We start from the raw sequence: 18,030 nt of genomic DNA on the forward strand, positions 1-18,030 counted from the left end.
GATAGAGAAAGACTTAAAAAAATAGCTTAATCGCATTCTGTATATGAATATGACACACTTGCTGCACATTTCCTTTTACTGCAAAATGCAACTGTTCCCTGTTTGGATCAACTTTGAAATTGTATGTCTCCAAAGTAATATATTAATGTAGACTCACCTTAAATGATTTTAAAAAATATCGTTTCTTCCTTGCTTTTGGGGAGAGTGAACACAGTACCACTATTTTATTCTATTTACTATGGCCATTCTACCCACTTTCCTGCCTACAGATAAATGTCAAGAGTTAGAAGCTGGTAGGAACAGTCTTGTAGAATGCTCTTAAGTTAGAAAAATCACTGTTCTAATTTGCCTTTGAACCATTTGGTTTCATCATTTTTATTACATTTTTAAAAAATACTGTGTGTGAAAATGCAGATGTTAACATGTAATGATATGTTTTACAAGCTTCCACAATTTTTAAAGCCATAAAAATGCCAGTTTTTCATTATGTGTATGTCTGAAACTTAAAACAAAATTGGATGGGTGTACAATTCTAGTTGTGGATTACATTATAGGAGGTTTTCTGGTATTTTGTGCTGTGATTTAATTATTAAAGTAAATCTTAAGATAGTTGTTTTTAACTTTTCCCACAGACATTTTTTTCTATGTGCTTTTATTCCAATGTTTATCTCTAATTTTTTTATTTTGTGTTATTTTTATTAAAACAAAAATATTTCAAGTTAATTTGACAGACAGCTTTGCGTGATTAACTGGCAAAGAGAAAAGAAATTAATGCCAAAAAAAAAAAAAACCAACCAACCCCAAACAATTTTTTGGCCACTAGCTTTCCAAACGGGATAGAATCAGTTGACACTCTCTCATTATTTACCTTCACAATTAGTTCTTTAAAAATAACATAAAAGTATTAGGTTTCATCTTACTGAAATGGTAAAAAAAAAATTCTTGGAACAAAAGGTGAATATTTTTTTCCAAAAAGTCAATTTCAAATTAGTTCTGTACTGACAAGCTGCATTGCATGTGTTTTGTTGAGATGGACAAATTGATCCACGCTTCTTCTGCTAAAATTTAAAATGAACTCCATATTGCATGAAGTAAATAAACGAAGACCAATCTGTCTTCCTCAAAAAGGTAGCGGGAAAGTCTTGCTGACACCTCCTTATTGTCCATCTACTTTCAAACTGCCTTGGAGGGGGGCGGGATTAATCTCTACCAAGCCTCCTTCCCTTGCCTGTTACTGGGACAGGATTGTCCTGTTTGCTTTCCTTTTCAGAGAAGAGGTGATAAATGGTGTCTAATTAAGCGTGTGCAAAACTGAAAGTTTCTTCCTCACAATGATAATCCTGCGTGCGTTCGATAGTGAAGGAACAGAGTTTGTCCTCTGCTTCTTGCTGGTGCTCAAGTGCAGCTGTGAGGGGTTTCATAGAATCATTTCTCAGATGCTGCAGCTGAGAGTGGAACTTAATCTACCATGGGGATATGGACCCCTGAGGAGTCATTAATTCCCATTCACCTCGCAAAGTAAGTGTGTATACTACATATAATATTGCACAGCTATCATAAGTACACGTCATGTAATGCTCATATTAGGCAATTGCAAATAAGAAAGAATAGCAAAATGTAGAGAAATAATGCCTATCTTAATCTGAAGTTACACATTTACTGTGCTTGTGGAACTCTTACAACATAATAATAAATCATGTAAAGAAAAAAATGGGACAGTTGGGTGTGGCTAGCAAGGCATCAGCAAGTCTTTGAACAGCAAGAAAAATGTAACTACATAAGCATACATTCTGAAGTAGTAGAGGTCTGCCACTGGGGTTATCGTGTGGTCCATTATTTGCTTCACAGAAACAATTCACAAGTACGTTCCACATTTGTCAGAGTCATGTTTAGAGACCACTTTTCTCAGGGTGCATTCATCTTCTATTTATAATGCTTCCCCTCAATTAAAAGAAAGCAATCCTTTAAGCGTGGTCTACAGCTATGAGCCTTATTAGAAGAATAGTGCATTTTACGTGCTTTTTTTGGAAATTGGTTGACTCAGATAATCTAATGTGATCAGAATCCAAATAAATAAGAACAAATTAACACTTAATTTCCCTTTTTTTTTTTTTTCCCAGTTTAGAGTTTTTCTATATATATCAGTTTGTCCCTGTTATTTCCAATGAAGAATTAATGGGAATAAAATCTGGATATTTTATCTTAGGGGAAATTGATGATAACTCTCACAACTGTTTTGTGTAGCAGCATTAATGCTTTCCTGTCTATACCATAAATATCTTATACATTTTAAATATTTTGCCTTTTCATATCTGCATCATATTGGTGGCTCATAATGATTAATTATTATGTTCAACTCTTTTTCCTTTCTTACTGTATTACACTGATGAACTCTCATACTGTATCGGAAATTGTTGCTATTAGTCTGTCACGTTAACATTGCATGTCACAATCCAGGGGTTGTTTTGTCATCCTATTTTTTGTTGTCTGACATGCTGACCCTCCTCTATATTGGCAAGACCTGCCTGATCTATATTGCCAGCAAAGTATATATTTACAAAATCTAAATCCAGGTAGTACAATGAAAAAGATTTATGAAAATGCAAGCATAGAATCCCCTCCCCACAGAAATGTCCTAGATTATCTTCTGTATGGCAACTCATAGACTGTTAGAGATTCACACATGTAGCTGAGAATCCATTTGTCAAGTAAAAATCAATTCTTAGGTTGCATTGATAGGAAGATATTTCATGTTGGCTTTTTTACTGTCTAGCTGGCAAGGGATTTACACAAATTTGTATCTTTTTTCACCTTGCCCCCATTTCTCGTAGAATCACTGATCTTTTAGTTATTTAGGGAATAATATGACCTCCTTATTGACCATTAATTTTCCTCACTTCAGTAACCATAGTAAGATTAGATTGTCACCTTCAGGTGTGGCAACTGAAAATAAAATGTTTACATTGTCATATGCAGGACCATCACCACTGCTAGTGTAGCAGTTTGCCAAATAATATCTGTGGAGTATGTCTGCTGTAATGCCATAAATTGGAGTATTTGATTTTCAATTCAGGGTTCTTGATCATATTCAGTTCTAACCATTGTTGCTTACAGTGGATTATGAATAGTTTTGCCATATTGCCAAATAATTTTGATCAAATCATTTCTGGTTTAGGCATGCTTCTGATCCATACGTATCAAGCATGAGCCAAAAGTAAGAGGATGGTTTTTATTATGTTTCCTCAGAATTTGAAAAGAATCCACATGGATTAGGATTAGGCAACAGTGTCAGCTGAGAGAAAGCAGTAGAAAAATGGGAGAGAGAGGCATATGAGGCAATTAGTCTGCAGGCGTAAGGAGATGTTTTGCTTCATTTTGGAGCTATATGTAGAAGAAAACTCATTGTGCAGATAGAAATAATAGCTGGAAAGTAATTACTGATTATATGCCCCTAAAATTAGAACGAAAAGTTTGGTTAGAACTACATTTACTTTAATGTGCACATCATACCTGAGAATTTTTCATACCATAGTCAGTGTTTTCATACTATAGCCAGTGTTTTCAGACTTACAAGTTAGCGTTCCAACTTCATTTAAAAGAGCAATAGGACTAAAAAGAGTAATTTCGTGCTGGAAAACTTGTAGACACTAAATGGTGAATTGAGCTATGAGCTCATTAACTACGATAAGCAAAGTTACCATATTAAACACTTCATTTAATCAAGTCTTGGAAATACTAGTGAGTGTTACTTGCTCCATAGTGAAGATTAAAACTAGGATCCCACTGTGAGTTAAGATACAAATATATGAAAAGCAAGAAACAAAAAAGTCAGAAATGCACAGACTTCGTCTTGATTACGGGTGGAGAATATTGGAAGAAAAACAAAACAAAACAACAAAATGAAACCTTACAATAAGGTTGAAAAAAATACTGAAAGAAAAATCAGAAAGGAAGTTCAAGACTGAAACTATTCAAGAATGTTTATGGTTTTCTCTTTACATTAACCTAGGATACAGAGATGAAAATAGATCTTAAAAGGAACCTTATGAAAGAATCCTTATGAAATCTTAACAATCCTTACAAAAACTCATGGTTTTCCTTATCAAATCAACAAATCCAGAGTTTCTTTTACTATAGCTAATTTTAATGCTTTAGATAAAGACATTAAATGAGTACATAAGCAGTTATATGTAATGTTTCTAGGAGATCAAATCCAATTTTTGGAGGATCATATCAAAGACACAGTATTATGTAAACAGTTGGGTGAAATGAGATGGAAAATTAAGTTGCTTATGTATCTTAAACACTACCTTCTAAAACTCATTTTTGCTTTATAGATTACCAGATTACTTTAAATATGAGTATTTAAGAAAGGCCAATGACATCCTTTTATCAAACGTCTATACCTTAAGTTCTCTCAAATAGCTTGCTTTCTTCATCCGATAGGGAGATTAGCCACAAAGCTTAATTTTGCTATTTAAAATCCAGATTCTTTGCCTGGGTTTTCATTTTCTCAGCAGACGTGCCTCTCACTCTGGGTTGCTTCATAGGAACAGACTTTCTGCTGGACAAATTGACTGTGATACTGCCATTAGTTTCCTCCCATCTTGTGCATTGGTTGTATGTATTCATAAAACAACAATTATGAACTGTATGTTACTTCTTTTTCACCTAGGGAGCATAAGTAGCATGGAAATTTAATGAAACAGAACACTTCAGTGATTATAGTACAGTGGGTTTTGTTGTGTTATCATATTTTATAATAATATATCAATTTTTATACTTCACCTATTTACTGAAAATTCAGAACCTGGGTTATCACAACTTACAAACCATTAGTACAAAAGTTCGTAACAATTATTGTGAGATTTCTTAACATCCATAGTTGCAGCTTTATTGTCATATGTGGGCAAATTTTGCCAAGAATTTGAGCTTTAATCAGCATTTTTTGTGGGTTGATGTGGAAAACAAAAGAATTTTTGTGGGTGTAAACAGAAAAAATCACATTTTTCTCAGAACAGCTGTATAATAGCTGCTTTTAAAAACTAAATAGTAAACACAGAAGGAAGAGGTTTCACACCATAGAATGAGAGGCAAAATATTTCTGGCTTCTATGTTGTGGGAGTTATTATAGAGCACAAAATGCTAAGTAAAAATTGGCTGTATGGCTGGACAGCTGACACTTGAAGAAATGAGTTAGTTAGAAATCAGATTCCTTTTCAGAGCCATGCCAGTTGCCAGCCACTTACAGCTTTGGAACTAACTGAGGAGTACACACAAATGCATTACGACCTACAGCTTGTCATACTTGTATTTTGTAGAGATTTTTTTCATAATAAGGCTTTTGTGTCATGTAAAAATCACATTTGTTTTTAAACCCAGAAATCATATATACCTTAAAGTTAATATATCATTTCTATGTAAAGCAGAGCTGGTAGATGCAGGTAATATCTTTTATTGACCAGTATAATAATTGAAAAACACTGGTAAGCTTTTGGACACATATCCTTTATTTATATCTAAAAGAGAAAAAGCATATTTCAAGGGCAAAGAACAGCTGAGAATAATTTCTCAGTGACAGAGATACCATGTCTTTCAGAAGAGATAACTGCTACATACACTTAGAGGAGATGTTAGTGAAGAGATTCCACTATATGTGTGTTTTGAGCAAAATAGTTGCAAATCCTGGTTCAGGAATCTAACGTGGATGTGTATCCATCAAAGATATTTTTTCGTGGAAATAGTTTGTAGTTTTGAAAGCACTGTCAAAAAACCGTGAAAGGAATGAAGTCTTAAAAAAAGAAAAAGGACATAATCTGCTAAAGATATTTTCCTTGTGAAGCAACACCCCAAGTTTTATAAAAACCACATGCATTAGCAATTGTATCTCTCACACCTAAACCTTTCCCCACACACAAGTAGCTGTTGCAGGTTTTGGTTTTGATTTTCTGAAATGAGAAGATTCAGTAACAAAAAGTGCAGTCTAATAATCTTATAAACAACAAATTAAAAGATAAAAAGAACATCTTATTATCTTATTGACAGAGAACAGGAAAAAATTGCTGCATTTGATCCTGCTTTTTTTCAATGATTTTTTGACTGCCTAGGCACTTCTTACCTGATAGAGGTTTCTTGTTGTAATGAACTACTCAGACTTAGGCTTGTCATCAGAAGTTTGTAGTTGTATTGCTGTCTTCTGTTCTTAGTTACTTCAGGGGCAGACTACTTCTGACATCTCACAAACATTGTCTGTACAATGCTGATTGCCCTCAAGAAATACAAAATATGTCAGTTTATGAATTTAAATGTCTTCTGGTTCTCATTTTGTAAAGATCTTCATACATGGTTGCTCAGTAAGTTATTTTCAAACTTTCTAAATAATTGACCCTGGGATATTAAACTTAAACAGGGGAAGTTCAGGTTAGATATAAGGAAGAAGTTCTTTACAGTGAGGGTGGTGAGGCACTGGAATGGGTTGCCCAGAGAAGTGGTAAATGCTCAATCTTTTGCAGTGTTCAGGGCCAGGTTGGACAGAGCCTTGGGCAACATGGTCTGGGATGAGGCATCCCTGCCCATAGCAGGGGACTTGAAACTAGATGACCTTAAGATCCTGTCAAACCCTAACCATTCTATGATTCTATGACTTTATATGATTCTATATTGATCCTAAAAGCATCTGATAAAGGCATTTTTTCGTGTGATACAAAAAGCTAGTGATGAAAATTTACAGAGAAGCCATCATATGAGGTACTGTGAAAGCAGGAAATGTAGGTTTCATTTGTTCCTTCTGTATTGTTCATTACAGGGACTTTATTTCACTCACATAAATGTATAGGTATTATGTAATTGTTCTTTTTAGTCTCCCATAAGAGATTAACAGTCAATGTATGTGAGAGTATGTAAGTATGTAAATGGCACTATGTCTGCCAATAGTGGGATGCTCACAGCCTATGTAAAGGACTCACTTTCAAGTAGCTATTCCAGTTACTTTTCATTTATCATGGATGGATCAGTTTCAATATGAAAGATTGAAGCAGTCAAGTCAGTAGTTAAGGCGTACAAGACGAGGATTCAGATCTGCTCAAAGTCAAGCAGGAAGGAAAATGAATCATGGTTGAATGAAAATGAATCATGGAGAGAATGTATATCTGCTGGTTGCTAACTATGGGATTTACCAGAGAAGTGTAAACCCCAAAGCTTGTTAGCTGTGAAGGAGGAGGCTTCTACCCAATTCCAAAACATAATCTCACTGGAAAAATAGGGTGGCAGCTAAGCAATGTTTTAAAGATGGAAATGGATGCCTAAAGAGATGGATTGGTCTCAAACCATGTTCCTAACTGCCACATTTACACATCTTTCAAATACCTCCAGGGATGATGACTCAACCTTTTTCCTGGGCAGCCTGTTCCAATGCTAGGTAATGATTTTGATGAAAAATTTTTCCTAATATTCAAGCTAAACCTATCCTGGTGCAACTTGAGGCCATTTCCTCAAGTTGCTTATCCTGTCGCTTGTTACTTGGGAGACTGACATCCACTACAACCACCTTTCAGGTAGTTGTAGGGAGCAGTAAGTTCTCTCTCCTTGGCAGTGCTAGCTAACAGTTGGACTCAATGATCTTAAAGGTCATTTCCAACGTAAAATATTCTAGGATTCCATTATCTCCAAATTATTTTGAGGATCGTATTCTGTTCAGAGAAAGTGCTTTGATGTTGAGTCACTTCTTTGCTGTATTTGACAGGCTGAAAGCAAACTTCTGGTTCTCTCTGGCTATCCTGACTGTAACATCAGAGTGCTGGTGGGTGGAAGAAGAAAAGGGGAACAAAACTATCAGTGTACAAAATCCCTTTCAAAGTCTATAACTTGGGAACGTTAACACAGTTTGTATTTTAGGATTGGAGGGAGATTCCTATTAGAAATATGTACCTAATTTTTCCACCTTTTTTCACAGTAGAGACCCGTGTAATTTCTTTAGAATTCTGCTCCTGAAATTAATAGGAAATAAAATCAGGTCAATATTCTAGAAAGCTGGGAATTCTGTAAAAATATTTATATTTGTGCCATGCTGGGTATTTGTTGGTTAAAGGATTCTTTCTCGTTTGTTCTTTTGAGTGTCCAAGTGAAGATGTAAAGATCAAATTTTTCTGAAGTAAATAGAACATTATTCTTAAAATGGCTGGTTTGATTCCTACAGGTAACTTACAAAGTAAGGTTTGTAAGCAAGTATACCAGAATCTAATATTGACTTAGCAAAAATGGAAAATATATGCGAGCATATTCATTATCGTTCTTCTCTTTAGGTCTAATATTTCTGTATTTTGATATCTGGCCATAAAACATATTTGAGACTTAATAATATTCAGCAATGACATAAAATTAATTCTTAAACATACTTGTGTAGGCATGAATTATCTGTTGGCTTGATCATATTGTATCAGTATTGAGAAATAGCATTAATTTTCTTACTTACTTTGTATTTTCAGGTAGAGATAGAAACCTTGGACTATAATTCCTATCTGCCTGTGTTTTTTCATGGCCTTTGTGAAGTGACATTTCCACATGAGTTTTTTGCTCGTCAAGGAATTCATGACATGCTGGAACATGGTGGAAACAAGATTCTTCCTGTCATTCCTCAGCTCATAATCCCAATAAAAAGTAAGTGAATATGTGTTAAAAAAAAAAAACAAAAACCATAAAATAGTATTCATATAGTGTAGATTTTGATAAGTTGCTAATTAAGCAATAGAACATGACAGGCTGCACATTTCATAGAGATTATTGCAAATGTGAGTAAATTGTAAGGTATAAGGCCACAAAGCTTATGCCTGCAATCACCTGGTACATGCAGTAACCCAGAATAGACTATCTGGTTAATATTTTTCTAATTATAATGTGGCTTTTAGTCTTTGTAAATGTGAAGTGACTTTTTCCTCCCTGATTTTGTATATTATTATGTAAAACCATTACTGCATAAACCAGTTAATCTAAAATGACAGAGGAATGAACAGATGATACTTACAAAATTATGTTTCTTTCTGTCCTTTTTATTTATTCTACAGTTGTCAGATCATCATTCTTATCGCTTTGCATATACATATATCTACCTAAACTGGGAATTCTGCCTAATTAATGTATGTAAAATTTTGGCATTTAAATGTATTGATTTTTATATATTCAGATACAGTTCTTTATAGAAAAAATATGTGAAAGGTACTAAATTCTTTTAATACAAGTGTAATACCACTAAAATTCCAAGTTTAAAAAAAACCCCTAAAACTTCCTTTTTTGAAACAGCTTGTGTTTCAGACATATTGTTTTGTTCTTTCCTGTTTCTTTAGATCAGCGTCTTAAGGAGATATGATCCTGAACCATCACCCTTTAACAATTAGGAATTATGATTCTTAAGTCTGCATGCTACACCTATACTGATAGATGCGCATATTTGTTAAGCTTGGCTTCTGGTTTATCACTGCTCAATACCATTGATATCATTGCTGTCCTTCCTGTTTTCCTGAGGTGATTCAGCATCCATGCTAATACAGAATAAAATGGAGTCATTGTATTTGTGGTACGGAATGGAATCAAATACAGTTTTGGAAAAGAGGAAAGGGAATGTTGTTGAAGCCTGATAATATGGAAATAATAGTGTTGGAAGGGTCAGAATTGTGTTTTGTTCACTGAGTTTATTCCCCATTTTAAAAGATTAATTATAGAATTCATTATCTCTATCTTCTGTAGATTTTAAAAATGTCAGAAGGAATATATAATATTCAGAATGTCGCTCTGTAAGTGACATTGTGAAAGATTTATGAAAACAACGTTATAGTTTTTTTCTCTGAAAAGGAAACACAGAGAGAGAGAAATCATGTCTTTTCTTTAAATCTGTTTCTCCAGCACAATCCAAATAAACATATTTATAGTAGTATCTTTTTTTTTTTTTTTTTTTATTTGAAAGCTGGAATATTTTCTTTGGAAAAGACTTAAAGTTTATGACAGCAGCTACTCAGTTAGGATTTAAAAGTCTTGCTGAGACCAGAATCTAGCTCAGAAATAATTATTTGGAAGCTTTAGCTGTTACACAACATTTAGCATTAGAAGGAGACTGCTAGTTAAGGATATCTGTATGGGTTTGATATATAGTCTTTTAAATTAAGTCATAATTTATTATTCTGAAACACAATCAGGAATCTGCTAGCTCAATTTAGTTGTTGGTTCTGCTTTATTTTATTGTACAGTGCTTATTTTTTATTTTACAAAGCTTCTCTGTAGACTTTAATGTGTGAAGAGTCTAAGTATTATCGATGATAAAGGCTTCTTCCTAATCAAAAACATATTAATATTAAAAAAGACACTGCCATCTCAAGGAATTTGAAAGCGTGTACTTCAAAAGTTTCTTAATTTTCTATGACTGTGTAATATAGCAGAGCTGTACATTTCTGTGACTCAGCTGCATCCACAATAAACTCAGCTATGTTTTACACATATTACTGTCTCTAAAGTCTTCCATGGGTGAGTTATATCTGATTAACCTGTCTTCTTCCAGACCCATACCATACTTCTATTGTGAAAGAGTGAATCAAGTAATGGTTAGGCAAGATAATATATATGATGGAGGGGAAAGAGATAAAAGACAGAAAAATAACTACAGATAGAATGCTTTTAAAAGTATTTTTGTCTCCTGCATGTTTATCAAAGGAAAATATTAGTAAAAAGCTGCTCTCTAAAATAATTTCAAATTAAATATTAGAATTCTGTACTATATTTTGATGATTTAAGAAATTATCCTCCACCTGTCCTTGCTTAAATTTCACACTTCTTGAACACTATGTCATTAAGATGAAAAATATTTATATGCTATTATATTAGTTCTTATAATAATATTATTTAATAAATTTGTGGGTTACTGTGAGCCCAAACCAAAATATTTTCAGAATGGCATTACTTTTAAACTCAGATCATTTCGATGGTCTGGTTTATAGCTGCACTGTTGCAGATGAAGGAAGAGATGATCAAGAGGAACATCTTGATATAGATTTTCTAATGAAGAAAATAACATGAAATTAAATACTTTACTTAAGCATCCCGGATCACTCAGTTGCCAGAATCTTTTCTGTTCTGTGCTGTGATCCTAAAATGGACACATAGGCAATATGAACTTAGGCCTAGAAGCCAATAAATCTCACATCTTTACACTTAAATTGTAACTTAGATGGAATTATTGTTTCTACACTGTTGTAGTCAGCAGACCAGCACTTCTGATTGAGTCCAAAAAGATTAATTTCTATCCTAAGAAACACTGACGTTTTCCTTTTCGAGGCTTTTTCCATGCTGTTAAAAATCCCTTCTGTGACACAGTAGATCAAGGGCTTTCAATAAGGGAAACAGATTTTTTGTGAGTCAGGTACAGAGAAATACACAGAGCAGTCCTCCCTCAGTGTCACCTAGAGTCCTTTTTAATGTTTAATAAATTTCTAAATTAAACTGATCTTTGTTTTCTTATTTTCCACATTGTATTTGCATGTAAAATGTGGATTGTTGTCTTGGACAACAGTGTAGTTAATGTCAAATCAGTGTCACTGTTGCATTTAGATAAGTAAAGTTGAACCTGTTGCTGGCAGTTGTTCTATGCACATTTATATGTATATATCTCCTCATGTATCTTCACTGTATTTGAGTATTTAACAGTCATTATATTCTTCTTTGAATGCTGAAGTATTTTTCTTGAATAAATACGGTTTTCTGGGCTGTAGCCTTTTTCTTTCTGTAAATCATCTGAACTGATTTCTGTCATCTACAGAAAGTAAATTAAACCTTTAATGGAATTGTTACCTTCCTCCCCACTAACTGTTGCTCTTGAGAACCAGTTCTGGTTGTTAAGATTAACTCTATAAAATTAACTCTAAACAAACTTCTATGTGTAGACTTAAAATGCTTTTAAGTAAAGCAAAGGTTTAAAAAATAGAAAAAATTGTCTTGATTCTTAAATACCAAAGCATTTCCCCTGTAGGCTCCATCAACCAGTACAAGTGATTGCAATTAGAAAGTCTATGCTAGATTCTTCCATTCAAAACTGATCATTTCAGGTAGTTTCAGATGGTTTAGGAACTAGATTTTTTATTACTCCTGTCTGTGAGGAGAAACTGTTTCTCATTCAATAGAGATAGATCTCATCCATGTTTGGAAAGTGAAATCTGCAATTCATATCTCTTGCTTTTGCTGCTGGAGTTTGAGCTATTGTCTCCTGAATTTAATTTATTGGGTTTTAACATTTATTAGTACTGAATGTCATCTGCCATTTTATCACCCAGTTATTCTGTATGATAAAATCCTTATGCAGTTATTCGAAGTTAGCCCTTTGACATCTGGAATAAATTTGTATCATCAGAAAACTTTGTTATCATTAGTAAATATCTCTTCTAAATAATCTATAAATATACTGAAAACATGTATGTCAATACAGATTCCTGCAAGGTTCTGCCAGCCTAGGAGATACTCCTCCTCTGTGGCCATTTATCGTTGTCCTCATTTCCTATCTTTAAACAGTTATTTGTTTATGTGGAAACCATGGCAGTTAAGTGTTTCAAAAGCCTTCAGTGAGGGACCCTATCAAATACCTTTTGGAAGTCTAAGAAAACCATATTATCAGTCTTTTCTTATCTTCATTCTTCAAGGACCTAGAGTACATTTAGAACATTACTTATTTTTGCAGTACAGATGCCAATATTACCAATCTTTGGTTCTCCAGATCTTTCCTGAAATCTTCTTTAAAAAGTGAAATCAGGTTTCATTGATAACAAAGCTGTTTTAATTGAGAGGGTGGGGTGGATACTCAGTGCAGTTTAGTAGCTTGCGGCAGCAGAGGGGAAGGGATGTACATCTAGGACTGGACTGAAACTCTGTAAACTAAAGCTGAAAAGAACCAACTGACTTTCATATTCTGCTAGACCATGTTTCCTGCTAGTATCAATGATTCACTTATGGATCCTATCCTTTTCTGTGCCTTAGGCTTTGGCTTCACAGGACAAAGTCTTTGATGGCAAAATTGGCCCATGGTTTTCGTGCTTTGCCTCCTATTCCTTTTTCCCATCACCTCACTGTATAACATCATTCCTTCAGTTATACTGGAGGAAATATCTGTGCATCTGTATTGTAAATTGGATCAGGATCTTACCTGACTAAAAAAGTACAAAACACAAGGTTGTTATTCTGGTTTTCACTCACTCTTGATTGAAACACTTTGTTTTGTTAAAGCCTTCATTATTGTTCTGTAAAATTAGCATAAAGCATCTATTATGGCAGTTCAGGTAATTATTTTTTAAGTTTTGGACAAAGTTCTCTTTAAGAGAAGTATGTATTACTTTAATCAATTGCATTTTGAGAACACTTCATGTTAGCAGTTCTTTAACCTGACCCTCTGAATTTAAAAAAAAAAGCCCTTGATCCACAAGATTAAGTAGACCACAACGATTGAAGCATCTTTATCCTGATTGCTTGTTGTCCTGCAGGAGACCTGCTCGATGTATCTTGTTCTGCTTTAGGCAAAGAATTTTCTAAACCAGGTGCCTTATTTACAAACAGCAGGGGGAGGGGAGGTATGTGGGAGGGTGGTGGTAGCTGGAGGAGATATCAAAACTAACTAAGCTGGTTTTAATCCTTGGTTGTGAGATCTAAGGAAAAAATGGAAACTGCCAGTGCATTTCTAAACATAGATACACAGGTATACTTAGAAAAGGGGTTGAATATAATTGAAGGCCAGTGCAAAATAAAGACAATTAAAATATTATCATAACTTTAAATATAACTACAAAAATCTAAACTTCAATTTTTAGAGAAGATATGGAAGTTTGGGGAATCTGATTTGTTTAGGCTGTCACTGTGCTATCTGGGGAAGAACATTCTGATTCAGCCTCTTCTGTGAAAATGTCTCATGGAAATTCTGTCATGTTTCCTGGCTTATAAAATGTATCAGTCCCATGCTTCATTATATACCTGCATTGAGCAACTATCTAAGCTGGAGGGTTTCCTGGAAAAGTGGGTATCCTAATCACAGGCAAAATTGTCAAGCTTATGTACCATTAAAGGAGAAAACATCAGAACTACCACACAACAATTTATTGGGTTTGGGTTTGCTTCAAAGTTCCTTCTCAAGAGAATTGTACAATGCATCGCATGTAGACTAGATGACCAAAAGGGAAATATATACCAGTGAGGGAGGGAAGTCCTCTAAAAATCCTTTAGGGAGCTGAAATGTATCTTTAACTGAGAATCAAACTAGTCATTCACTTTGCTGTTATTGTGAAGATCCATGTCTTACAGCAAACTTCTAGGTCAGGAGGCAATAGCCTAGCATGCTTTCCAAGTGGAATACTTTGGATATTATGCATGTTTCCTTCTTCAAGGATATGTAGCTGTACTGTACTAAGAGTTTTCAATGGTCTGCTTTATTCCTGTGTAAGGATACTAGCACTTTCTTGCATTTCTATTAACCTCTGGATATCACTGACATTTTTAAAAATGCTGAAATGTACTTTTTTCATATACTGCATCAAAATATTCTTCCTTTGATGCATGTGGGAGAATGGTCTCCAGTGACGGCCGTACACAGAAAATAATTACTGGATTTTTAAGAGATAAACATATGTTTGAAATTGATGTATCCTTGGGGCAGGGACTGTCTCTAATTAAGTGTTTATAAAGTGCCTAATATAATCAAGCCAGGAGCTGTTTGACTGCTATGCATGCCACAGTCCAAATATTTAATAATAATAACAATTCTGCAGTCAATTTGACATTACTTTTGATATTTACAAGTGTTTTCCAAACACATACTGCAGTTCTCTGCAATTTGAAGGGTTTCAGGCTCAAATTCTTTAGTCTGTTTTGTTCTACCTATCCATCTGCATACATACTCATCCAGGCTAAAGTGTCTGACCTACTTTTATGCCAGTATCGGACGGCAGCAGTAAGCATATCTGTGGGAGGTGTACCCAGGAAGAGGAACTCCTCCACATAGTGACAGAGGTCTGGGAGGTAGTGGGAGAGAGTGAGAGAGGCAGGCAGGATGTATGATACAGAGGGTTCCCATCCTCTCTCCACCTGGCTGAACACAGTGACTTAAGGGATAAGGGACAATGGCAACAAGTTCCTGCTTGGAGCAGCAGGCCTGCTTCCTCTGTGAGTACCCACCTTCCCAGCTGCCTTTCATAATAGATGTGAGGATCTGCAGGAGGAACCGAACATGGAGGATGACAGTTTGTGTAGCTTGGAGGTGTTGCTGAGGTTGTTGGCCTACGTCCTCTGTCAAAGCTGCTTCTTTTTATTAAAAAAAGATAGGTCATTACCACAGAGACTCCCTTGTGCAGGGAATAGAAGGTGCCAATAGCAGACTGGACCCACTTCTTAGGGAAGTCTGCTGTTTCCCTGGGACCTGAGTTAAAGATGTGAAGAGAAAGCATCTCAACATGGTACGGCCCTCAGGTTATTATCCATTGTTGATTTTTCAGGTAGGCAGCGAAGAAGTTGCAACAAGAAGTCTGAGGACAATTGGAGAGACTTCAGGGCCTTGGGACAACTGATTAAGGGATCAGGAGCACTAGTAGTGTTCTACTCTATCTCTATTGCAGGGAAAGATGAGGGAAGAAGCAGAAAGAGCCAGCATAACAATACCTGGCTCCAAGCCTCATGTCACCAGCAGAATTTTGGGGTTTTTGATTATAGGTCAGTTTATATGACACCAGGCCTGCTGGCAACACATGGGGTACACCTGTCTCAAAGGGGGAAAAGTATCTTCGCTCAGGAGTTAGCAGGGCTCATTGAAAGAGCTTTAAACTAGATTTGAAGGGGGAAAGGAATAAAACCAGGTTCTCTAGAGATAAACCTGGGGGCAACAAACCAATGTTTTAGGGACAGTGTGCTAGCAAGATCCTTCAGTTTGCCATCAGTGGAGGTAGGAGATGGAGATTCATGTGGCAGCAAAGACGCGAGGTTTATTGTTAGAAACCATGGAAGTGCCTGAGAATGGTCATGTAAGCATTAGGGCTTCTCTCCCCACAAAGGTGGCGGGATCAGTAGCCAACTGAAGTGCATCTACATCAGTGCATGCAGCATGGGCAACAAACAGGAGGAGCTGGAAGCTGTTGTGCTGGTTAAGGATTAAGAAGCTGTGATTTCTGTCATTGGTTAATTTTTATGTCCCTTAAGTTAATTACTAGTGTTTGTATGAATAATTCATTTTATTAATTTTATTTGTGTTTATATAAATTCATTCATACAAATGAATACAAATATTCATTCATGTTTGTATGACTAACTAATAATTATTGTACTGAAAATTACAAATGTGAAGGATAATTTCCCTATTGGTTCAGTTAGCTGCTATTTCGGTGTATGACAGTTCAGTCATGAATAAACCTGTATGTAATCTCAGAGCTTCCTCTTCCAATCACTCCTTTAAGAAAATAAATAATGCCTGTTCCTCTGTAAGAGAATACTTTCCTGCCTTAGATTTGGACTGAATATTTAAAATTGTATCCAGGGTTCTCTCTTTGCTAAAGCAGCCTTAGAACATCCACCCATGAGGAAAGCTGGAGAGGGATTTTTTACAAGGGTGTGTAGTGATAGGACAAAGAGTAATGGCTTTAAATGGAAAGAGGGTAGTAGGAAGAAATTCTTTACTGTGAGGGTGGTGTGACACTGGAGCAGGTTGCCCAGAGAAGTTGGATGTGGCTTTGAGCAACCTGGTCTAGTGGAGGTGTCCCTGCCCATGGCAGGGGGGTTGGAACTAGATGTTTCAGGTCCCTTCCAACCTAGACCATTCTATGATTATATGATTCTATGTTAGCATACCAAATTTGACAACAGATTCCAGCTGCATGATATCAGAGGTCTTATAACTAGACAGTTTTTGCAAGTAAAAAGAAAGATTTCAGGCATGACTCATTTTTAATTACAAAAGAGAATGCAAGGCAGTCTTTTTAGTAAAATTAAAAGAGAAACAAAAGGTATTTATGAAATGTCTTAGTATTGTAAGATTAGAAGCATAATGCTGAAATCTAAGAGAAAAATCTAAAGTAGGCAAGACAAAATCTTTTTTTTCCCTAGGATGTTTGTCTTTTAAAAAAAGTCTGCAGGGTTTTTTGTGGAATTTTTTTTTTCCTGTAAACATTTGCTTCATTGTACGGATTCTCAGAATAGAAGGTATTGTTAGTTGAATGAATAAGATGAGCTTGAAATAAATGAGTACAAATATACAAACACTAATTGTTGCACTAGAATGTAGCTGTTGTCAACCTTTGCAGGTTGTCTTGCAGTTGTACAGTTCCATTGGCCCCAAATGGTACTTACTGCACATTTATTTTTTATTTGTTTGGACCACACCAGTATTACCCAGGCAGCATGAGGGAATAATGAGCTGCATTCTTTGGGTTACTGAAGAGTCATCACAAATTGTGGGAACAAATAACAATCAGACAAGGCAGTGTTTTATAACATCAGGACTGCAATCCATCTTTGGGATCTTTCAAAGCTGGGCTAATAAAGAGCCACTTACAATCCCCAGCAGAGTACAGTTTAATTAAATTTGTCCATTAAAGGAATTCTCCCCCTCCCTCTACATTTTAGAAATTAATTCTGCTTTCTGCCTGTTGTTTTTTCTACATCACAGACGCACTGAACCTTCGTAACCGGCAGATCATCTGCATCACACTGAAAGTCCTCCAGCACCTGGTGGCATCAGCTGACATGGCGGGGAGGGCCTTGGTGCCCTATTATCGGCAAATCCTCCCAATCCTAAGCATCTTTAAGAATATGAATGGTGAGTTATCCCAACAGACACTGTGTTTTTCAAGTCCTAAGGTAAAAAGGGGCTTGAGGCAGGGTTAATTAAGAATGTAGTTAAGATTTATTATTGTATATAGACTCGAATCCATTTGGAGCTCTAAATAATGTAACCACCACCCCCCTCATTATTCCCTAAGGATGCATTGAAATTAACAATTTCATTTATTACTCCTCGCACGTACAGTTTATTTA

The 18,030-nt window shown here is 35.4% G+C and overlaps 1 protein-coding gene across 1 annotated transcript; it reads left to right on the forward strand.

The window, feature by feature from the left end:
• Window positions 1-7,197: 7,197 nt before the first annotated feature.
• On the forward strand, window positions 7,198-17,812 carry PACRG (PARK2 co-regulated; the record flags this gene model as incomplete). Its single annotated transcript, XM_010017184.1, has 3 exons — window positions 7,198-7,273; window positions 8,488-8,655; window positions 17,663-17,812. Coding segments are annotated over 3 exons (394 nt in total), but the record flags the coding sequence as incomplete, so codon positions are not given.
• Between the last annotated feature and the right edge of the window lie 218 nt (window positions 17,813-18,030).

This window comes from Nestor notabilis, unplaced genomic scaffold (assembly GCF_000696875.1).
Source record: "Nestor notabilis isolate BGI_N333 unplaced genomic scaffold, ASM69687v1 scaffold6456, whole genome shotgun sequence".
In the NCBI taxonomy this organism is placed as follows: Eukaryota; Metazoa; Chordata; class Aves; order Psittaciformes; family Psittacidae; genus Nestor; species Nestor notabilis.